The sequence below is a fragment of the Gadus chalcogrammus genome, chromosome 22, assembly GCF_026213295.1.
Source record: "Gadus chalcogrammus isolate NIFS_2021 chromosome 22, NIFS_Gcha_1.0, whole genome shotgun sequence".
Classification (NCBI taxonomy): domain Eukaryota; kingdom Metazoa; phylum Chordata; class Actinopteri; order Gadiformes; family Gadidae; genus Gadus; species Gadus chalcogrammus.
The window spans coordinates 2,979,398-2,998,899 of NC_079433.1; the positions used below are offsets into that span (position 1 = coordinate 2,979,398).

Here is a 19,502-nt window from a genome sequence, read left to right on the forward strand (position 1 = left end):
AAGCCTTACAGAAAGTGCAACGCACACCTACTCACTGTCAGACAGACAGACAGACAGACAGACAGACAGACAGACAGACAGACAGACAGACAGACAGACAGACAGACAGACAGACAGACAGACAGACAGACAGACAGACAGACACACATGCACACATAGTATGGGCCGATATATTTAATGGCATAATAATAATACAGATAATAATTACGATATCGTATATACCAGTCCGTATCCACAAGATAACTTGGCACACGTTTATATAAGAAATATCCACAGTGTAAGACAAAACCTTTAATGTTAATGCATAATGCCTACCATCAAAATAGTATTAGTCATTATATTTAAAATGGGACTACATACTTTAAGATACATATATATTAATGAACATACTTGTATATACCACCCCAGCTTTTCCCACACTCTCATTTGACATGTGACAGATACGGATAACTACAGTGTTTCATATCAAAATAATACTATCATTATAAGATAACTGTTTTAAGAGGATTCATGGAAAAATGTGTTGGATAAAACACCGCTTTTAACACATTAACGTTCCCAGACTCTAACGCTCATTTCCTCCCATGTAGGCATGCCCCCACACCCCTCTGGACAACGACGACTCACAGCAGGCACTCAGAGGGGTTCCACGAACGGAGGTTTAACAAACACAGAGTTAGCGCTGAACTCCAGGTTGATTGACCCTGTGCCGACCGAACCAGAGCTGTCGGTTCCAACGCACGGCTTATGCATTAGTTCAATCAACACCTCACTCCCCCTTATCTCCCTCCCCCTATTCACCCTCCCCCCATCCCCCCTCCCCCTTCCTAACCCCTCCCACCCCATCATCCCTCCCCCTGCCTCCCTCCCCCCAACCTCCCTCCCTCCCCCTTTACTCTCTCCCCCTTCCTAACCCTCCCCCCATCCTCCCTCTCTCCCCCCATCCCCCTGCCTCCCTCCCTCCCCCTTTACTCTCTCCCCCTTCCTAACCCTCCCTCCCCCCTCCCCCCCTCCCTCCCCCCTCACCTTGGGAGACGGCACCACGCTGAAGGTGGCCATGATGCGGTCGGGGTACTCCTCCCGGGTCTCCCTGATGAGCAGGGGGCCCAGGCCCGACCCGGTGCCCCCCCCCCCCCCCAAGGAGTGGGTGAGCTGGAAGCCCTGCAGGCCCCCCCAGCTCTCCGCCTCCTGGTGGACCAGGTGCGCGTCCACCAGCTCCGCCCCCCCCCGGTGTGGGGGCCCTTGGCCCAGTTGTTCCCGGCACCGCTCTGGCCCCCACAGCGCTCAGGATCACTCCCCTCCATCGCTCCAACTTATAGAGTTACAGCCTGCAGTGGACCCTAGACCCCCCCCTCACTGTAGTGGACCCTAGACCCCCCCCCCTCACTGTAGTGGACCCTAGACCCTAGACCCCCCCCTCACTGTAGTGGACCCTAGACCCTAGACCCCCCCCTCACTGTAGTGGACCCTAGACCCTAGTCCCTAGACCCCCCCCCCCCCCTCACTGTAGTGGACCCTGGACCCTAGACCCCCCCCCCCTCACTGTAGTGGACCCTAGACCCTAGACCCTAGACCCCCCCCTCACTGCAGTGGACCCTAGACCCTAGACCCCCCCCTCACTGTAGTGGACCCTAGACCCTAGACCCCCCCCCCCTCACTGTAGTGGACCCTAGACCCTAGACCCCCCCCCCCCTCACTGTAGTGGACCCTAGACCCTAGACCCCCCCCCTCACTGTAGTGGACCCTAGACCCTAGTCCCCCCCTCCCCCCCTCACTGTAGTGGACCCTAGACCCTAGACCCCCCCCTCACTGTAGTGGACCCTAGACCCTAGCCCCCCCCTCACTGTAGTGGACCCTATACCCTAGTCCCCCCCCCCCCCCCCCCCCCCCCCCTCACTGTAGTGGACCCTAGACCCTAGACCCCCCCCTCACTGTAGTGGACCCTAGACCCTAGTCCCCCCCCCCCCCCCCCCCCCTCACTGTAGTGGACCCTACACCCTAGTCCCCCCCCCCCCCCCCCCCCTCACTGTAGTGGACCCTAGACCCTAGACCCCCCCCTCACTGTAGTGGACCCTAGACCCTAGTCCCCCCCCCCCCCCCCCCCCCCTCACTGTAGTGGACCCTAGCCCCCCCCCCCCCCTCACTTCAGACCCTGCAGTAAGCATTGGGTGCTCAGTGAGGTCGTTCTATATAATGACAGGCCCGCTGTACATTATGCAGCTATAGGTATATGGTATATGGTATATATTCATAAACCGTAGGTATATATGAATACCTACGGAAAATAACGATACAACTGCACAAAATATAACAAAATGATTTCATTGACTCCACTTAAAAAAGTGGAGCGTCTTTAGTGTATGACGACATTGAATTTAGTGAGTGAATGAGATGATATTAATGTAGTTTTTATTGAGTATTTATTAAGTTACCTTTATTTTTTTAATGAGTCAGTGTGTGTGTGTGTGTGTGTGTGTGTGTGTGTGTGTGTGTGTGTGTGTGTGTGTGTGTGTGTGTGTGTGTGTGTGTGTGTGTGTGTGTGTGTGTGTGTGTGTGTGTGTGTGTGTGTGTGTGTGTGTTTGTCAGCATAAGACATCCAATATCAGGACGCTAGTGGAGGAAGATCATCAGAAACATAAACACAGTCTCTGGTCACACAAAGCCCAATAACTACACTAAATGAAATGAACTAACCTAAATAAAGTATGATGAAAATATTTTCTTATTTTCTTTCTGGATTTTATTGACCAAATAACGCAAAACAAGAATACAGCGATTTTTATAATTGGATGATTAAAAAAAATATTAATCTTTGATCCAACATTCTTTATAAAAATACAAAAAAAGAATTTATGCTAAAGCATCCTATAGCTCGATTGTGCTAGCCTGTGTAACAAGGTTGTGTTGGTTTCCAAGCATCAGTGAAAGATTGCAGGTTTAAGCCAGTGAGATAATCAAATCTATCACAAATACAGCGATCTATTGATTTGCAATTCATACGGATTAATGGTTGTTATCAAAATGAAGTTAAGTATGAATCTTATTGTAATAAAGCAAATATAGCCACTCCATCCTGGTTTAGGAAGCTGAACGTGAGAAACCTCTTCATGATTTAACTTTGACCCTAAACAGCAAGAAAAACAGCATTAAACATTATCATATATTATCATATATTATCACTGTGATGATTTACTCTTAATATATACTGTGATGATTTACTGTTAACATATGACTGTTAATGTTAATCTATTAGTGTGATGAAGTATTGTTAAAATATTACTGTGATGAAGTAATGTTCAAATATGACTGTTAATCTATGACTGTGATGAAGTACTGTCAAAATAGTACTTTCACTATCACTGTGATAAAGTAGGCTGCTAATAAATATAACTGTAAACATACGAGTCTGAATAAGTATTGTAAAGTGGTAAAGTACTGACTGTGGTCAGAGGTTGGGCCTCAGGAGCCGGATTCTGCCCCTCAGTGTTCTCAGAGCTGGTGTCAGAACCTGGGAAGTATCAGAATGGGAGGAGGTGAAGTCATGAGCTAGATATATCTAGATCTATAGAGCTGTATAGTCCAGTGAGCTAGATGTATCTAGATCTATAGAGCTGTATAGTCCAGTGAGCTAGATGTATCTAGATCTATAGAGCTGTATAGTCCAGTGAGCTAGATGTATCTAGATCTATAGAGCTGTATAGTCCAGTGAGCTAGATGTATCTAGATCTATAGAGCTGTATAGTCCAGTGAATTTTACTCACCAACTGGTTTGTGTCGCTGGCCTGAAGCTGAGGATCAAGAGAAATGATTAGTGTTGTAACAGTGGTGAATATCCTGATGTTATTATACTTTCATATTCTTAATGCCACAACATCTCAGTGGACATTGGAGGAGGTTCATCATTCAGAGGTGGAGAGGTTTCTACCACCAGTCAGATCGTAGGAAGGGGACAGGAAGTAGGGGCAGGTGGAGACAGGTATTTGTCCTTCTGGAAAGTTTTATCCGCTCACCGTTCCTCTTCTGGAACACAAAGACTCCAACAACAACAGCAGCAGCAGCAGCAGCAACAGCCACAACAGCAACGCCAGCAAGGATGAAAACAAGGATGGGACTCTTGCCTTGAAGGTAAATCAAGAAAAAATAAATAAAGTGTGTAATGAAAGATTTGGAAAGAAACCCTCCCCAATCCATCCCTCCATCCTTGGACCACATGTCAATAGATACGTGATGCTACACACACGACTAACACAACGTCAGTGTAACTATTCCTCTAGAATCTGTTCTGGAGCTCAGGGTCACTCAGGAACTGATCTGAGCCTAGCCCTATTCATAGAACTCATTTACCCACAATCCACCGTGTTCTGCTGCAGTGAGCTACTCCTGAGAGCTGTGTGTTTACCCAGTAGCTTCAGCAGTGTCCAGGTACACCTGGCAGTGGTTGTGATGAGGTCAGGTGGAGGTGGTGAGACATGTGTTCCCCCCCTCCATCCCCTCCAACACCAGTCTTACCCGAGTTGGTCCTGATGAGGGCGGGGTCCAGGGGGGTGGAGATCTCCTCGATGCCTTTCAGCTGGACCACACACTCGTACCTCCCCCAGTCCTCCTGTGGGACGGCCTTGAGGTTGAGGTCCACGCTGACCTGGAAGGTCCCGTCGTGGTTGGGGAGGACCTCCCCGGGCAGCTCATGGAGCTCCTGGCCGTCTCTCCTCCAGAACACCACCACCCTGTCAGGGTAGAAGCCTGTAGCATGGCACACCACTGGGGAGGAGGGGCTCCTCTGGAGCAGAGACACCCGCGGACGCTCTGGAGAGAGAGAGGGGGGGGGAGCGAGCGAGAGAGAGAGCGAGAGAGCGAGACAGAGAGACAGAGAGACAGAGTGACAGAGGGAGACAGAAACAGAGAGAGAGATTATTTTATAATGTAATACACTTTTTCTCGTCATGTAACATATTCATTATTTCATATTCTTCCATAAGGGGCTGAGTTGCGTCCCCCTTGAGGGTTGAGTCTCGTCGGCTTAATGCAGGATATCAGGACATTTTTATATATTGTGGTCAGAGAGAGAGGGGGGGGAGAGAGGGGGGAGGGGGAGAGCGAGAGAGAGCGAGGGGGGAGGGAGATAGAGAGGGGAGGGGAGAGGGAGAGAGAGCGAGGGGGGGAGAGAGAGGGGGGGAGGGAGAGATAAAGGGGGGGGGGGGAGAGAGAGAACAGAGACTCCCACCAGGTCATGTGACTCTACCTGTTCTCTGCAGAGTGCTCTTCCCATAGGCCAGGACCATCTTCAGCCAATCAACACACTGCTTAGTGAGGAAGTACTTATTGAATTGTAATCCAGCTCTTTCCTGATCCCATCTCAGTTTGGTGCTGAAAGCCTGACGTACTGGAGCGACCCAGGTCAGGGTCTTCAGGTCCAACGCTATGAAGTCCTCTCCATCATAACCATACTGGTGATAACCATCAATAGAATCATCCTCATCATCCCACTCACAGCCAAGTGTCCTCTGAACAATGTGGATAGCTGAGAGAGAGAGAGAGAGAGAGAGAGAGAGAGAGAGAGAGAGAGAGAGAGAGAGAGAGAGAGAGAGAGAGAGAGAGAGAGAGAGAGAGAGAGAGAGAGAGAGAGAGAGAGCGAGAGCGAGAGAGAAATGTGTGGGGGGGAGAGAGAGAGGGGAGAGAATATTGAGAGAGAGAATAGGGGGCGAGAGAGAGACAGAGACAGATGGAAGGATGGAAAAGAGAAGGGTAAGATTAGATGTAATTGATTCTTCATTAACATTAAATACACACAGACATCACAACACAAACCATATGAACATTATTATAACAATAACTAATATTAATAAATAGATGAAAAAATCGGACCATCCAGAGCTCTATACCACCATACATCACCCAGCCTCCTACCCCCCCCCCCCCCCCCCCCCCCCTACACACAAGTGTGTGTGTGTGTGGGGGGGGGGGGGGGGGGGGGGGAGCCCTAGCAATGGCTCCTGCGCCCCCTCCCTTCTCCGTTTGTTTCGTATATTTTAATTGACTACTTACGGGCGCCACCAGAGGGCGCCCCCTTGTGATCGCCTAGGTCGCCCATGCCGAGCGCTGGCCCTGACTGCGGGGGCATTTAAGAATATTAGTAGCCGTTACCTCCATTAACTATATGTCCTGTTACTTTATCTGTGAATTTAATTGTATTTGTATTTTGGAGTTAGGCATTTTTTCATGTTAACTACAATCTTTTAGAATAATTTATTGATTCATGAGATGAAACATATTTAGCAGTAGATAATACTGTGATCCAATAATATTGATTTAATATTGGGATTCTGGACACTCGAGATCACACACAACAGGCCTTTGTCTCTTCTTAAATTTCTCTACAAACACTGAGTACTACTACACTGAGTACTGCTACATTGAGTACTAATACACTGTGTGCTGCTACACTGAGTACCTTTATTAGCGTGTGTGCACGGACACGTGCATGCGTGTGTGAGTGCGTGTGTGTTTTTAGGAACAGGGTTCGATTTCGGGGGGGGGGGTTTGGGGGGGTCTGACCCCCTCTAATGGGTTTTGGACCCCCCAAATAGGGACTAAAACGACAGTTTTGGGGGTACCGAAATACTTACGGGAAGTAGTATTTCTCAATCATACAAGCAATAATCTAGTGTCATACGATTTCAAACGCCCCTTCAGTGGACTGTACCATTTCTGTGCCTTCAGCATCTTTTGACTTTTGTTTACTTGACATCACTCGACTATTGCTCCATTACGAAACTCCGGCGGCACTGGCAGGTTATGCAGGTTATGTGTGTTCGTCGCTACCAATAGAGCTGCGAGGAGAGCTACGGTATCAAGGTGACGGTTCCTTATGAGTTGTGAAAAAAATGCAAGTCAACCAGTTTTGTAGCCCATAAACAAACAAATTAGGTTGAGTCACTTGATGTTTGTCATTTCTTTCCTCCGTGGTATTAGCCTACTGTCCTACTTTTAGTCCAAAATAATATATTGCCTTATAGTTATTCGATTTAGTGACATAATGTACGTCCTTTATTTCAGTTAGGGGAGTAGGCAAATTGACTTCAACGCCAGGAGGAGGGGCATTATGTCAATGCATAACATAGCGTTTATGTTCTGTGATCGCCACTGTGGGTGTACGTTCGAAGTAGGCTCATGATGTATAGATATTGTAACGTCAGTGGGGTTGGTTCAGTGTTCACTTGTTGTCACGTCAGTTAGCCTGCTGCCCGCATTCAGCTCGCCGCTGCCCCAACCTGCAGGTCACGTGAATGAGCAATCGCGAAAATCCTCCCATAATACTTTCTTGATTATGTTGGTGTTGTTTGTTGTTTCCCCACGATATCTGTTAGCATGTGTTTGTTTCTTCAGAATTAGCTACCTGGCATAGGCATTTTACACAATTTCAGATTAATGTACCTGGCATAAGCATTTCATTCAATTTCAGAAGAAAATAGGCCACACACCGCAAGTGTGTAATGATGAAGGTATGAATATAGAGGCAGGGCTTTCTAATGACGCCATCGCCCCCCCCCAATGGGAATGCTGACCCCCCCCCCCCCCCCCCCCCCCGAGGCTGGTGGGGTAATTCGAACACTGTTTGGGAGCATGGTGAAACTTTATTCTGGGTTTAAATGATGAATATCTAAATGTGAGAGGTCAGACATCAGATATAAACTTACTTCCTGTCTGGTTAAAGAGCTTCTTCAGATCCAACACCTTGGCATTGAGTCTCTGCTGGGCACCAAGAGCCATCCCAGTCATCGACTCCAGTTCACCTGGATGATCTCTGTATATCTGTTCCATCCAGGCCTGTTTCAGCACTATTCCCTGGATGTTGCTGTCATAGTGCCCAATCTGAACTCCATCCACCATCGCAACAGCAACAAAATCTGGGAAGGTTGGGAGTCCAGACGACGACGTGAGGAAATACTGCAGAGAGTGAAGCACTGTAGACAGACAGACAGACAGGTTAATACGGTACATCACTGTAGACAGACAGACAGGTTAATACGGTACATCACTGTAGACAGACAGACAGACAGACAGGTTAATACGGTACATCACTGTAGACAGACAGACAGGTTAATACGGTACATCACTGTAGACAGACAGACAGGCGGGTTAATGGCTCCGCCCCCTGGCCGTCCAGGTAATGTAGGAACCTTCAGTTTGATTTTATTGACATCCAAACATCTCACTGTAGCCTACAGCGCTGGCTGTCCAGACCATCAACTACAACTCAACCTGCTGCCTCTTAATCACTCATGCTGACATGAATAATAAACTATTATTTAAATAGCTATTACAATGTTTTTATAATTATAAGCATATTTGTGAATTTCTGTATTCTATGAAGGCCTTTTAACTATCTTCACATTGCTATCATTGGAATGATAATAATTAATAATATGATATTCTAATTATTATATTTCATAATCATATATTGATAGCAATGATAATAATTATATTAGTGTGTGTCTGCGTGTTTATATGCGTGTGTGCGCGTGAGTGATGATTCTCCAAGAACGTTGAAAAGTTAAGAGTGTTAATATAATACATAGGATTCAAAGTAGACTTAAAGTCAGTGGCAGTTTGAACATAGAGGTATAGGTATGTCTCTGCTTGGTAGGCGGCCGCTTGGCCACATACCAAGCAGAGACGATGCAAGACAAGTCTAAACGTGAGAATAAAATAAAGGGTTAGGAAATAAAGTTACCCAAGCGGCTCAAATAAAAGAAAAATGAAAAGAGACGCCGGATGAATTTGGCAACGCTGCCAAAGATTAAACACTTTTTTTACGGCTACTGTTGAGGATACAGACAGGAACAACAACGTCCAAAGCGTTGAACAAGCCGCTACAGCAGCAGCAGCAGCTAGCTGTGAAGTGGCGCTAGGTGAAGACCTGTGAGAAGAGGTCAATAAGTAGGACTCTGTGTCAGAAGCGTGTGATGTATAAAACAATCTATCTTTTCTCTCTCATAGACTCTCTCTCCCTCTCTCTGCCTCTCTCTCTCTTGTACATAGGTTTGTTTGTAGAATGTTTGAAATGTTCAAACTGAACTGTTACGTCAATTCACTTACAATATCCTGGATCTTGTACATGGGTTTGTTTGTAGAATGATTGAAATGTCAATCTCAAGTGCAATGCCAATTGCACTTGAGATATATACATACATACAAAGTCAATTATTCATCATGGCAATACTTGCTTAGTATATGACTGTTTGTGATGTTTCGCTAAGTATATGACTGTTTGTGGGGGTTCACCCTAACTACTTCTCTTGCTGGTTATGTTGATATTGATTTGATCTTAATAGTGAACAGTGCTGGTTTGTCTGGCATTTTGGCAAAGACAGGTGTTATCTGAAACCTTATTCTCTATTTCCATCGTTACTATTAGTTTGTGGACTGCTACACTTTGTGCGTTCTCCACTTTCCATCTTTATTTTGGAGTAAAAAAGTGTACATATCTTTGGCTTGGGCCCCCAATTTGCTAAATCCGCCACTGTGAATACCTGCCTGTAAAGGGTGCAGCAAGATGAGGAAGTAAAAAACAAGGTGTTTAAGTCAAGACCTTTAATGCCATCAGGCCATCAACAGCTGCAGTCATGTAGAACATTTCTGTCAAAATATCTGTCATTGTTGTAGGCTTTAAAAATAAAAACTGTCTCTGACATTGCTTATATAATGTGTGTGTATGTGTGCATGTATGGATGTTTTTGTGTGTGTGTGTGTATGTTTGTGTGTGTGTGTATGTGTGCATGTCTGTCTGTGCCACCTTGCCTTGGCCCCTTTCTGAATTGAAGCCTGTAAAGGGTTTAACAAGATAAGAAGGAAGAAACATGAGAAGAATCCAACCCAACAAGAAATATTCATTGACGAGAAATGAAGGAAGAAAATAACCCTGTCTATTAGAGAACCACACGACAGTACAAACATGCTTACCCTTACTCTGAGTGTTCTAGATTAGCTTTACCTGCCTATCCACCATTCGGTCTGTACATATTTTTTCTCTGTTCTGTTTTTAAGATCGTATAAGGTAGGCCCCATACATATCTTTGCCTTGGGCCCCCACTTTGCTAAATCTGCAACAGGTTAAAGTACACAGATTCCCTCCTAACTGAAGTTTAATGTTTGGTTCTGATGATAGATTACATTTGGGAATGTAATCATCAAACCAGTGCTCTGGATCGTTTTCACAATTGAAACCAGAATAAATGTTCTAATATTAGTTTAAATACTCAGTAAAAGCTGAAACATGTTGTGGATTAATTTAACTCATTAAAGAGGATAATCAAATGCTTTTCAACCAAATTAGGGAATCTAAGCATCGTTTCAGGGACCATAAACAAACCTTTTGGAAGGATAGTTTTGAAAAGTGAAAACTGTCTTCAGTCTTACCTGAGGACACACCGTGACCAAAGACCAACAGCAGCAGCCCCATTAGCGCCTTCATATCGATGTATTCAGAAGAACAGCTCGATGAGATTATCCACAGAGACGTGACTCCGACTCGAGCATCAGAAGCACTGACCAGGAAACCTGCAGACAAGAGATGGAGGGAGAGGGAGAGGCCGGTCTGGACCAATAGGAATTCAATACGGCTGTGAGGTCATTAGTTTCCAGGAGAACTTAAAAGTGAAACACACACACACACACACACACACACACACACACACACACACACACACACACACACACACACACACACACACACACACACACACACACACACACACACACACACACACACACACACACACACACACACACACACACACACACACGTAACCCGGCACTCGATGGCGCGGGTTCCGGGTATAAATGACACGTGTAGTCGGGGGTTCAAGCCGTACTCGGCATTTATCATCAGTAACCGGGGTATACAGGGTCCACAAGACTTAGGGTCTCCGTGAGCCTCTCGTTCGCTGTCGTCCCGTGGGCTTCCTTGCTCTCCGTGGTTCCCGGTCCCGTCTGTCTGTCCTCGTGGCCCTTTTAAAATGGCTCCCGCTCCGTCCAGCAGGTGGCCCCCAATCACGCTGATTGGGGAGAGAGACGTGGGGCTCTCTGTCGCCAGTCGGTGGGTGGCGGCGGTACATGACACACACACACACACACACACACACACACACACACACACACACACACACACACACACACACACACACACACACACACACACACACACACACACACACACACACACACACACATTGAATTCTGTATTTGAATCCACCAATCACATTACAAGAGACAAGATTCAAATATTTCAGAGATAAGATAAGTCATTGTTCAAGGGTACAAAAAACCTTTTCTGCTGGAGAGCCCAGCCTTAACCCACTGAAAACACGGTTGTGGACATGCCCCAAGCTTCCAAAAATAAACACTATTAGCTTGCATTGGTAGCCTAGCTGCCTAGGTCCCTTAGTATTTCCAGAATGGGCTGGTATTTAATGATTTTACCGTTGAAAGCAATTTCCATGTACAGATCAAATTCACAGCCTATCTCAAGTAAGAGCACTTCCCTTCTGTCTCTGTTTAAAAACACAACGTCAGGGGTATTTGGGATACCTGGGTGCACACACTGACACACGGCTCTCAACCGCTTCCGCTAACTTTTAATGCGTGGACAAAATATCACAGCGCGCTTTGCGGGGCGATCACCGGACGTATCTCCAGGTGTGTGACGTAAACAGCGCGTTCTAGCGCTCAAGCTGCTCGGACCTCCCCGTGGGTTTGGTTCTCTGGCTCCCACGCGCTCTCTCTGCTGCCGTCGCTCCAGCGCAGCGCAGCGCAGCGCAGCGCAGCGCAGCGCAGCGCAGCGCAGCGCAGCGCAGCACAACACACACACACACACACACACACACACACACACACACACACACACACACACACACACACACACACACACACACACACACACACACACACACACACACACACACACACACACACACACACACACACACACACACACACACACACACACACACACACACACACACACACACAGCACCGCGCGACTAATTCCGCCGCTGATATCAACTGGTGGTGCGGACTCTGGAGAGTCAAGGTCGACACTCGCCTCTGATAGATTGAAGTCTATGAAGACTTACGCTTCACACGCACACTCACTCTCACACAAACAGGCAGACAGACACACGCACGCACACACCACTCCATCGCTCTCAACGCCGGTGAAAAATTAGTAACGCACAGTAACTTTGATGAGTGACTTTAATCTGATTACTGGTTTGGAAATAGTAACGCGTAAGATTGCTAGTTACTGTAAACTGTGGTCCGAGACCAGCACCGCGTTACTGTGTTGCGTTTTTTCTCTTGAAGAAAGTAGTCCAATCCTTGGTGGCTTTTAACTCACTTTATTTGTTAAAGTAGGCATATTTCGGGATGGTAACTATGAAGCATAAGGGAGGGAATTGTATCTAACGCGTATTGGAATAATATCGGGCACTACTTCGAGTCCCTGGCGAAGGAAACCCAATAATCTCACCTTTAGTACATAATAAAATACGATCTGACTTTAATGACAAACCAAATTGAAAGTAAGAGCCAAGGTCAAAGGTTATTTGTTAATATTTACAATACAGTTCATTACAACGCAACACAACATTGTAAAATAATCTTGATAAATTACGACATGTTTTTTATTGTCGATAAATCAGACACCGTGTGCAGTGACCACAGCTACCATTCGGCGGTTTTTTTGACGAAAGGAGACAAGATGGAGGCCGGTGTTGTGGCAGTTTGTACAGTTGGTGTTGTGGTGCTCCTGACCTCTGGCGGGAAGCCAGAGGTCAATATTCTCAATTCTCTTGCTCCGTTAAAAAACAGATCTGTTTCTTTCTCTGTCTCCGCCCCTTGGTTCAACCCCAACCTTCGTCTGATGAAAGCCAAAGGTCGGCAACTTGAACGGCTCCATAAAAAACCGGCCTCACCATTCACAAAGAAATGTACAATAATCACATTTTAGACTACAAGGACTCCATTGCCAGCACTAAAACCCACTACTGCTCCAGTAGAATCACTGCCAATAAAGACAACTCCAAGTCACTGTTCTCCCTACTCAACAATACCACTAAACCCCAGGACTCCCTCCGCCCCTCACCTGTACACAACCTCCTTCTGCAACTCCATTATGTCCTTTTATCACTTCTAAAATCCAGAATATCCACCAGCACCTTGGATTAATTCCTCACCTCAGCATCTCGACAGACTTTCACCCATCGTCACTCTCTCTCTCCTCCTTCCAGCTCCCCACTCTCTCAGAAAGAGAGAGTGAACAAAACAACAATACTCTCTCTCCCCACTCTCTCAGAAAGAGAGAGTGGGGAAATAAAAAACTGGTTCACTCTCAACTTCCTCAAATTAAATAGCAGTAAAATCGAGGTTCTACTCATTGGCACAAAGTCGACCCTATCAAAACGAACATCTTTTCAATCACCACATAGATAATTCCACTGTTCCTCCTGTTAGATTAAGAGTCTGGGTGTCATCCTGGACCGTACACTATCCTTTCAACCCACATCAATAACATCCCCCGGTCTGCCGACTTCCACCTACGATACGTCAATCGTCTCCGCCATTTCCCTGACCCCCACTCTGCCACCGTCCTCGTCCACAGCCTCGTCACCTCCCGTATAGATTACTGCAACTCTCTCCTTCTCGGCCTCCCTCACAAACCCCTCCATAAGCTCCAACTGGTCCAGAGTTCAGCTGCTCACATTATAACTGGAGCCCCATCCACCCGCCACACCACCCCTGTCCTGCAGCAGCTCCACTGGCTCCCGGTTCAGTTCCGTCTCAAATTCAAAGTCCTCCTGTTTACATTTAAGGCCGTCCACAACCTCGCTCCCCCATGTGTGTCCGACCTCGTCCACGCGCCCACTCCCTCCCGCTCCCTCAGATCCTCTTCCTCCATACACCTGTCTGTCCCCTCTGCCCGTCTCACCACCACGGGGCACAGAGCCTTCAGCCGCTCTGCTCCCCGTCTCTGGAATGCTCTACCACCTGAACTCAGAAACATCACTTCATTTCCACTTTTCAAATCACATCTCAAAACCCATCAGTTCAAAACTGCCCATTCCACCTGATGCCAATAACTATGTCTGTGTTGTTACAATTTTCTTCTTTCTTTATTATTATTAATTTTTTTTTAATTGTGTTCCTCTCAAATGACTTTTGTGTACCTGGTGTCCTTGAGTGCCGAGAAAGGCGCCTTTAAATAAAATTATTATTATTATTATTATTATTATATGATTTCCAGAAAACATGTTTTTGAATCTGTTGGAAATAGCTTTTTGGAAAAAACAATATCCAAGCTTTCATAGACATCAAGCATGAACCGGTGAACATAGAAGAGGATCCACCAGGGGGCAGCACCTGATCCGGATGGACGGTTGGGAACATGTTCCTAACTTCCGGTACGGGCGAGCGGACGACTGGACGCCCGGAGGAGGCTCACATGTGACCGTGCTTGTAACTCCCCTTACACACACAATCACGTCAAAACCAGGCCCAAAAGACTGTCTCTGGCCTGGGGAGACGATGAGGCCAGAGTCGACATCATTCAGAATGGACACCAGCCCTGGACCCGGGTATCTGATGGGATTGATAGTGGGATAGGAGTTTCTATTTTTTCCAGGTGACGTTGAGTGTTTTTGTGCTACCTTCAGTAAAAGCGAACAGTGGTATAAGTATCTGTACTGGGAGGCCATGGTCGGACGTAATAGATTGTGATTTTTTACAATTTGATTGTAAAAAATGATCACATGTCATTTGTAAGTGATCATTTGTATCCTAAGGGTTGCTAGATTTTGAGGTTATCGTCGTTGTCGTCGTCGTCGTTTGTGTAATTTCCTTTAGAATGATCACACAGGGATTGCTACATTCAGCAGCATGTTCAGTGTCTCTCCGTCCAGTTGTACCAGGCCTCTACGGCCATGTAAAATTATTACCCGTGCTTTTATCCTCCACGACATCTGCATTATGTACCGCTTGCCAATCCCTGACCTCCCAGATGATGATGACCCCGAGGGAGATGTCCCAGTCCCTGGCCCATGTAACACTGGCATGCAAGTGAGACAAGACCATAAGGAGGAGATTCATGTGAAGAAAAACCACAATAAACCACACATGAAAACCTCTGAGTGATTGCTGTTTTATTCTAGGTTCAGCATTATTATTTCTTTTAATCAGACTTGTCTTGGGCAAGGCGAAGCTTCTCCCTCTCGACGAGCAGCTTTTCCCTCTCCACCTGCAGGAGTTGCTCCTGAGTACGCCTCAGCATTTTAACTTCCTCCAAAAGCTGACGCTGAAGGGAGACCACGTCCACTGTGCTGCGTCTGGGTGGGGCAGCTGTATGAAAGGTTTCTGAGATTAGCTCTGATAATGTCCATAACCAATAAATAGATAAATCTACACTAAACACTGACAACAGCACGACTCGTACGGCTATGAAGAGGTAATGCAGCTACAATAAAAACGGGGAAACTTTCATTTCCTGGGTGAAACCAGTGCAAGGTGAATCTGGTAACGTTTTGTGTGAAGTTTGAAGAGTAATTTTTCCGTTTCAAACGGAGGAGATGAATACGACGTGAAACGACACAGACAATGCAAGACTCATAAAGAAAAAGTAGGTTTTCTCATGTGAGAGAACTTGGGAAGTATATCTTATAAATAGGATATATTTGTTAGTTGTTCTTTTGCAGGCTGTTACTTGCTACTGAATCAACCAGATGGCAAAGCATAGTAATGTTATAAGCAAAGGGGCAGAATAGATTGTTTTATTTTTATAAATGTTCTTTTAGACTACCTCGATGCATTGGTATCCCACATTGTCCCACATTGTCCCACACAAACGTAGTCTTTGACCCACATCTGGTGAATTGGGATCTGGTCACCCTACCTGAATGGGCCCAATCATATTTTGAATTTTGACCGTGGCATAAATGCAGACAGAAATCAGCTTTAGGAACCGTTGAGTTCGTTGAAACCGAGTTCTGGCTAATTTGGATGGAAACACAGCTTTTCATTATTAACACAACGTCAGTGTAACTATTCCTCTAGAATCTGTTCTGGAGCTCAGGGTTACTCAGGGACTGATCTGAGCCTAGCCCTATTCATAGAACTCATTTACCCACAATCCACCGTGTTCTGCTGCAGTGAGCTGCTCCTGAGAGCTGTGTGTTTACCCAGTAGCTTCAGCAGTGTCCAGGTACACCTGGCAGTGGTTGTGATGAGGTCAGGTGGAGGTGGTGAGACATGTGTTCCCCCCCTCCATCCCCTCCAACACCAGTCTTACCCCAGTTGGTCCTGATGAGGGCGGGGTCCAGGGGGGTGGAGATGTCCTCGATGCCTTTCAGCTGGACCACACACTCGTACCTCCCCCAGTCCTCCTGTGGGACGGCTGTGAGGTTGAGGTCCACGCTGACCTGGAAGGTCCCGTCGTGGTTGGGGAGGACCTCCCCGGGGTCCACCTGCTCATGGAGCTCCTGGCCGTCTCTCCTCCAGAACACCACCACCCTGTCAGGGTAGAAGCCTGTAGCATGGCACACCACTGGGGAGGAGGGGCTCCTCTGGAGCAGACACACCCGCGGACGCTCTGGAGAGAGAGAGGGGGAGAGAGAGAGAGAGAGAGAGAGAGAGAGAGAGAGAGAGAGAGAGATTATTTCATAATGTAAACACGTGTTCTTGTCATGTAATATATATATATAATATATATTCTATATTTGATATTCTTCCATAAAGCTCTGACCTGCGTCCCCTGCGGGGGGGGGGGGGGGGGAGAGAGAGAACAGTGACTCAGAGACAAGAGTCTGTCAACGCCCAGCAGGTCATGTGACTCTACCTGTTCTCTGCAGAGTGCTCTTCCCATAGGCCAGGTACCTCTTCAGCCAATCAACACACTCCTTGGTGAGGTAGTTCTTCCTGTGTTGATTCAGAGCTCTATCCTGATCCCATCTCAGTTTGGTGGTGACAGCCTGACGTACTGGAGCGACCCAGGTCAGGGTCTTCAGGTCGAACGCTATGAAGTCCTCTCCATCATAACCAAACTGGTGATAACCATCAGTAGAATCATCCTCATCATCCCACTCACAACCACACATGAACTGAAACATGTGGGCACCTGAGAGAGAGAGAGAGAGAGAGAGAGAGAGAGAGAGAGAGAGAGAGAGAGAGAGAGAGAGAGAGAGAGGGAAAAGAGAATGGGTGAGATTAGATGTAATTTATGTAATTTTTTCATTAACATTAAATACACACGGCGCCACAACACAAACCATATGAGCATTATTATAAGATAACTCATTATGATCAATAAATGAACCACAGAGAATAAGAGCAGCCAGAGTCTTTGGACGGATGTGCCTCTGCCTCAGGTGACCCGCGGGCCGTTTGACACGGAGCCTCTTCAGAACACACCCCTAAAGTCAAAAGTCAAAGTGTGTTTATTATTGCATGTACCAAATTGCTTCAGCACAGCAAAATTCTTACGACTTGGCAAGCATCATTCATCTACGCAGTAGACGTCATACATATAACATAAAACTCTAGAACATTATGACAATAAAACATATAAAATGTAACATTAACATACAACAATTTAAAAAACAACATATATCTCTGTAGCACTATGACATTATAACAATATAACATATAACATTAACATTCAACAATTAGAGTACAGTAGAAGGGCTAGCAGCAGTTTAAGTGTGAATAGAGAATAAGTTAAAAAGAAATGTTAAGGATAAGTTAAAAGTTTTTATTGTGCAAATATATCTATGAAGTGAAATGTATGAGTGGGGGAGCAGGGAGTAGGTGGAGGTGGCAACTGTTCAGAGGTTCAGTGTTTCTGATTCAGAAGCCTTACAGCCAGGGGGAAAAAGCTATTTGTGAGTCTGGTAGTCCGTGTTCGGATGCTACGGTAGCGTCTACCAGACGGCAGCAATGAGAACAGTCCATAGCCTGGGTGGCTGTTGTCCTTTAGAATCTGTTTTGCTTTCCTCAGGCATCTACTGTTGTAGATGCCTTGCACGGAGGGGAGGTGGCTGCCGGTGATACGCTCCGCTGTCTTCACCACCCTCTGCAGGGCCTTGCGGTCGGCAGCGGAGCAGCTACCATACCAGGCAGTGATGCAGCCTGAGAGGATGCTCTCAATGGGGCATCTGTAAAAGTTTGTTAAAGTTTTTGAAGACATGCCAAACTTCTTGAGTCTCCTCAAGAAGTATAGCCGCTTCTGTGCACTTTTGACCGCTGAGCCTGCCTGCATGGACCAGGTTAGGTCATCCTTGATGTACACACCGAGGAATTTGAAGGTGGAGACTACACTACCCTACATACAAATACTACTACACTGAGTACTGCTACACTGAGTACTGCTACACTGAGTACTGCTACACTGAGTACTGCTACACTGAGCACTGCTACACTGAGCACTGCTACACTGAGTACTGCTACACTGAGTACTGCTACACTGAGTACTGCTACACTGAGTACTGCTACACTGAGTACTGCTACACTGAGTACTACTACACTGAGTACTGCTACACTGAGTACTGCTACACTGAGTACTGCTACACTGAGTACTGCTACACTAATAATACACTGTATTCAGTGTAGCAGTACTCAGTGTTCACCGTGTGACTCTTCTTCTGCTCCGTTCATCCAATGTCTAAACTTTGATTCTTTTCTTTCTCAGCCCTGAGTCCTGCTGCTGCTGAGGCCCGGTGGAGCCCCCCCCCCCTCCAGGCTAGGACCACACGGGGGCAGGCCTGCCTTCACCTGCCACTGGGCCCTGGGGCTGAGAGGTGTGTAGGCCCCCTGAGAGGGGCTCTTACAATGGAGATGTGTACATCTTTTTCCGACATTTTGCCGTTGTCGACGGGGGGGGGGACGACGACTGTGGCTGTGGGGTCAAGGGGCAGCTCATGATAGACCCCCGATCGGCGAAGGCCCTGGGGCTTCAGCCCAGGCAAGACCGGGCATTAAGGCGGCCTTCAACGGGCGGGGTGGTGTGTGTGTGTGTGTGTGTGTGTGTGTGTGTGTGTGTGTGTGTGTGTGTGTGTGTGTGTGTGTGTGTGTGTGTGTGTGTGTGTGTGTGTGTGTGTGTGTGTGTGTTTAGGAGTATGGTGAATATTTATCCTGGGTTTGAATGATGGATATCTCCATGTCAGAGGTCAGACAGTAGATATAAACTTACCTCCTGTCTGGTTAAAGCGCTGCTTGGCAATCCCAATGTTGGCTTTGAAGGTCTGCTGGGCACCCTGAGCCTTTCCAGTGTTCCTCTCCATGTAGTCGGGGTCCTCTCTGGTGACCTGCTCCATCCAGTCCTGTTTGAGGACTACTCTCTGGGTGTTGCTGTCATAGTAGTCAAACTGAACTCCATCCACCATCCCAACAGCAACAAACTCTGGGAAGGTTGTGAGTCCAGACGACCCCGTGAGGAAATACTGCATAGAGTGAAGCACTGT

At 46.8% G+C, this 19,502-nt stretch overlaps 1 protein-coding gene across 5 annotated transcripts in view; it reads right to left on the bottom strand.

Annotated features, from left to right (window-relative positions):
- Positions 1-19,502, bottom strand: part of LOC130375614 (H-2 class I histocompatibility antigen, Q9 alpha chain-like) — a 43,759-nt gene that overhangs the window by 22,657 nt on the left and 1,600 nt on the right. Inside the window, exons 1-9 of one of the 5 annotated variants that reach the window (XM_056582646.1) lie at positions 10,872-10,893; positions 10,417-10,557; positions 7,695-7,961; positions 5,240-5,518; positions 4,510-4,803; positions 4,011-4,118; positions 3,762-3,788; positions 3,441-3,508; positions 3,101-3,124 (exon numbers count right to left, since the gene is read on the bottom strand). In XM_056582646.1, coding sequence (XP_056438621.1) covers positions 3,113-3,124; positions 3,441-3,508; positions 3,762-3,788; positions 4,011-4,118; positions 4,510-4,803; positions 5,240-5,518; positions 7,695-7,961; positions 10,417-10,557; positions 10,872-10,878 — 1,203 coding nt within the window. In that variant the 5' untranslated portion in view covers positions 10,879-10,893 and the 3' untranslated portion in view covers positions 3,101-3,112. Of the gene's footprint in view, positions 1-3,100; positions 3,125-3,440; positions 3,509-3,761; positions 3,789-4,010; positions 4,119-4,509; positions 4,804-5,239; positions 5,519-7,694; positions 7,962-10,416; positions 10,558-10,871; positions 10,894-15,156; positions 15,391-15,847; positions 15,941-16,336; positions 16,637-16,882; positions 17,162-19,231; positions 19,499-19,502 lie in introns of those variants that run through there. The other 4 variants (XM_056582649.1, XM_056582648.1, XM_056582647.1 and 1 more) reach the window with 4 other exon arrangements.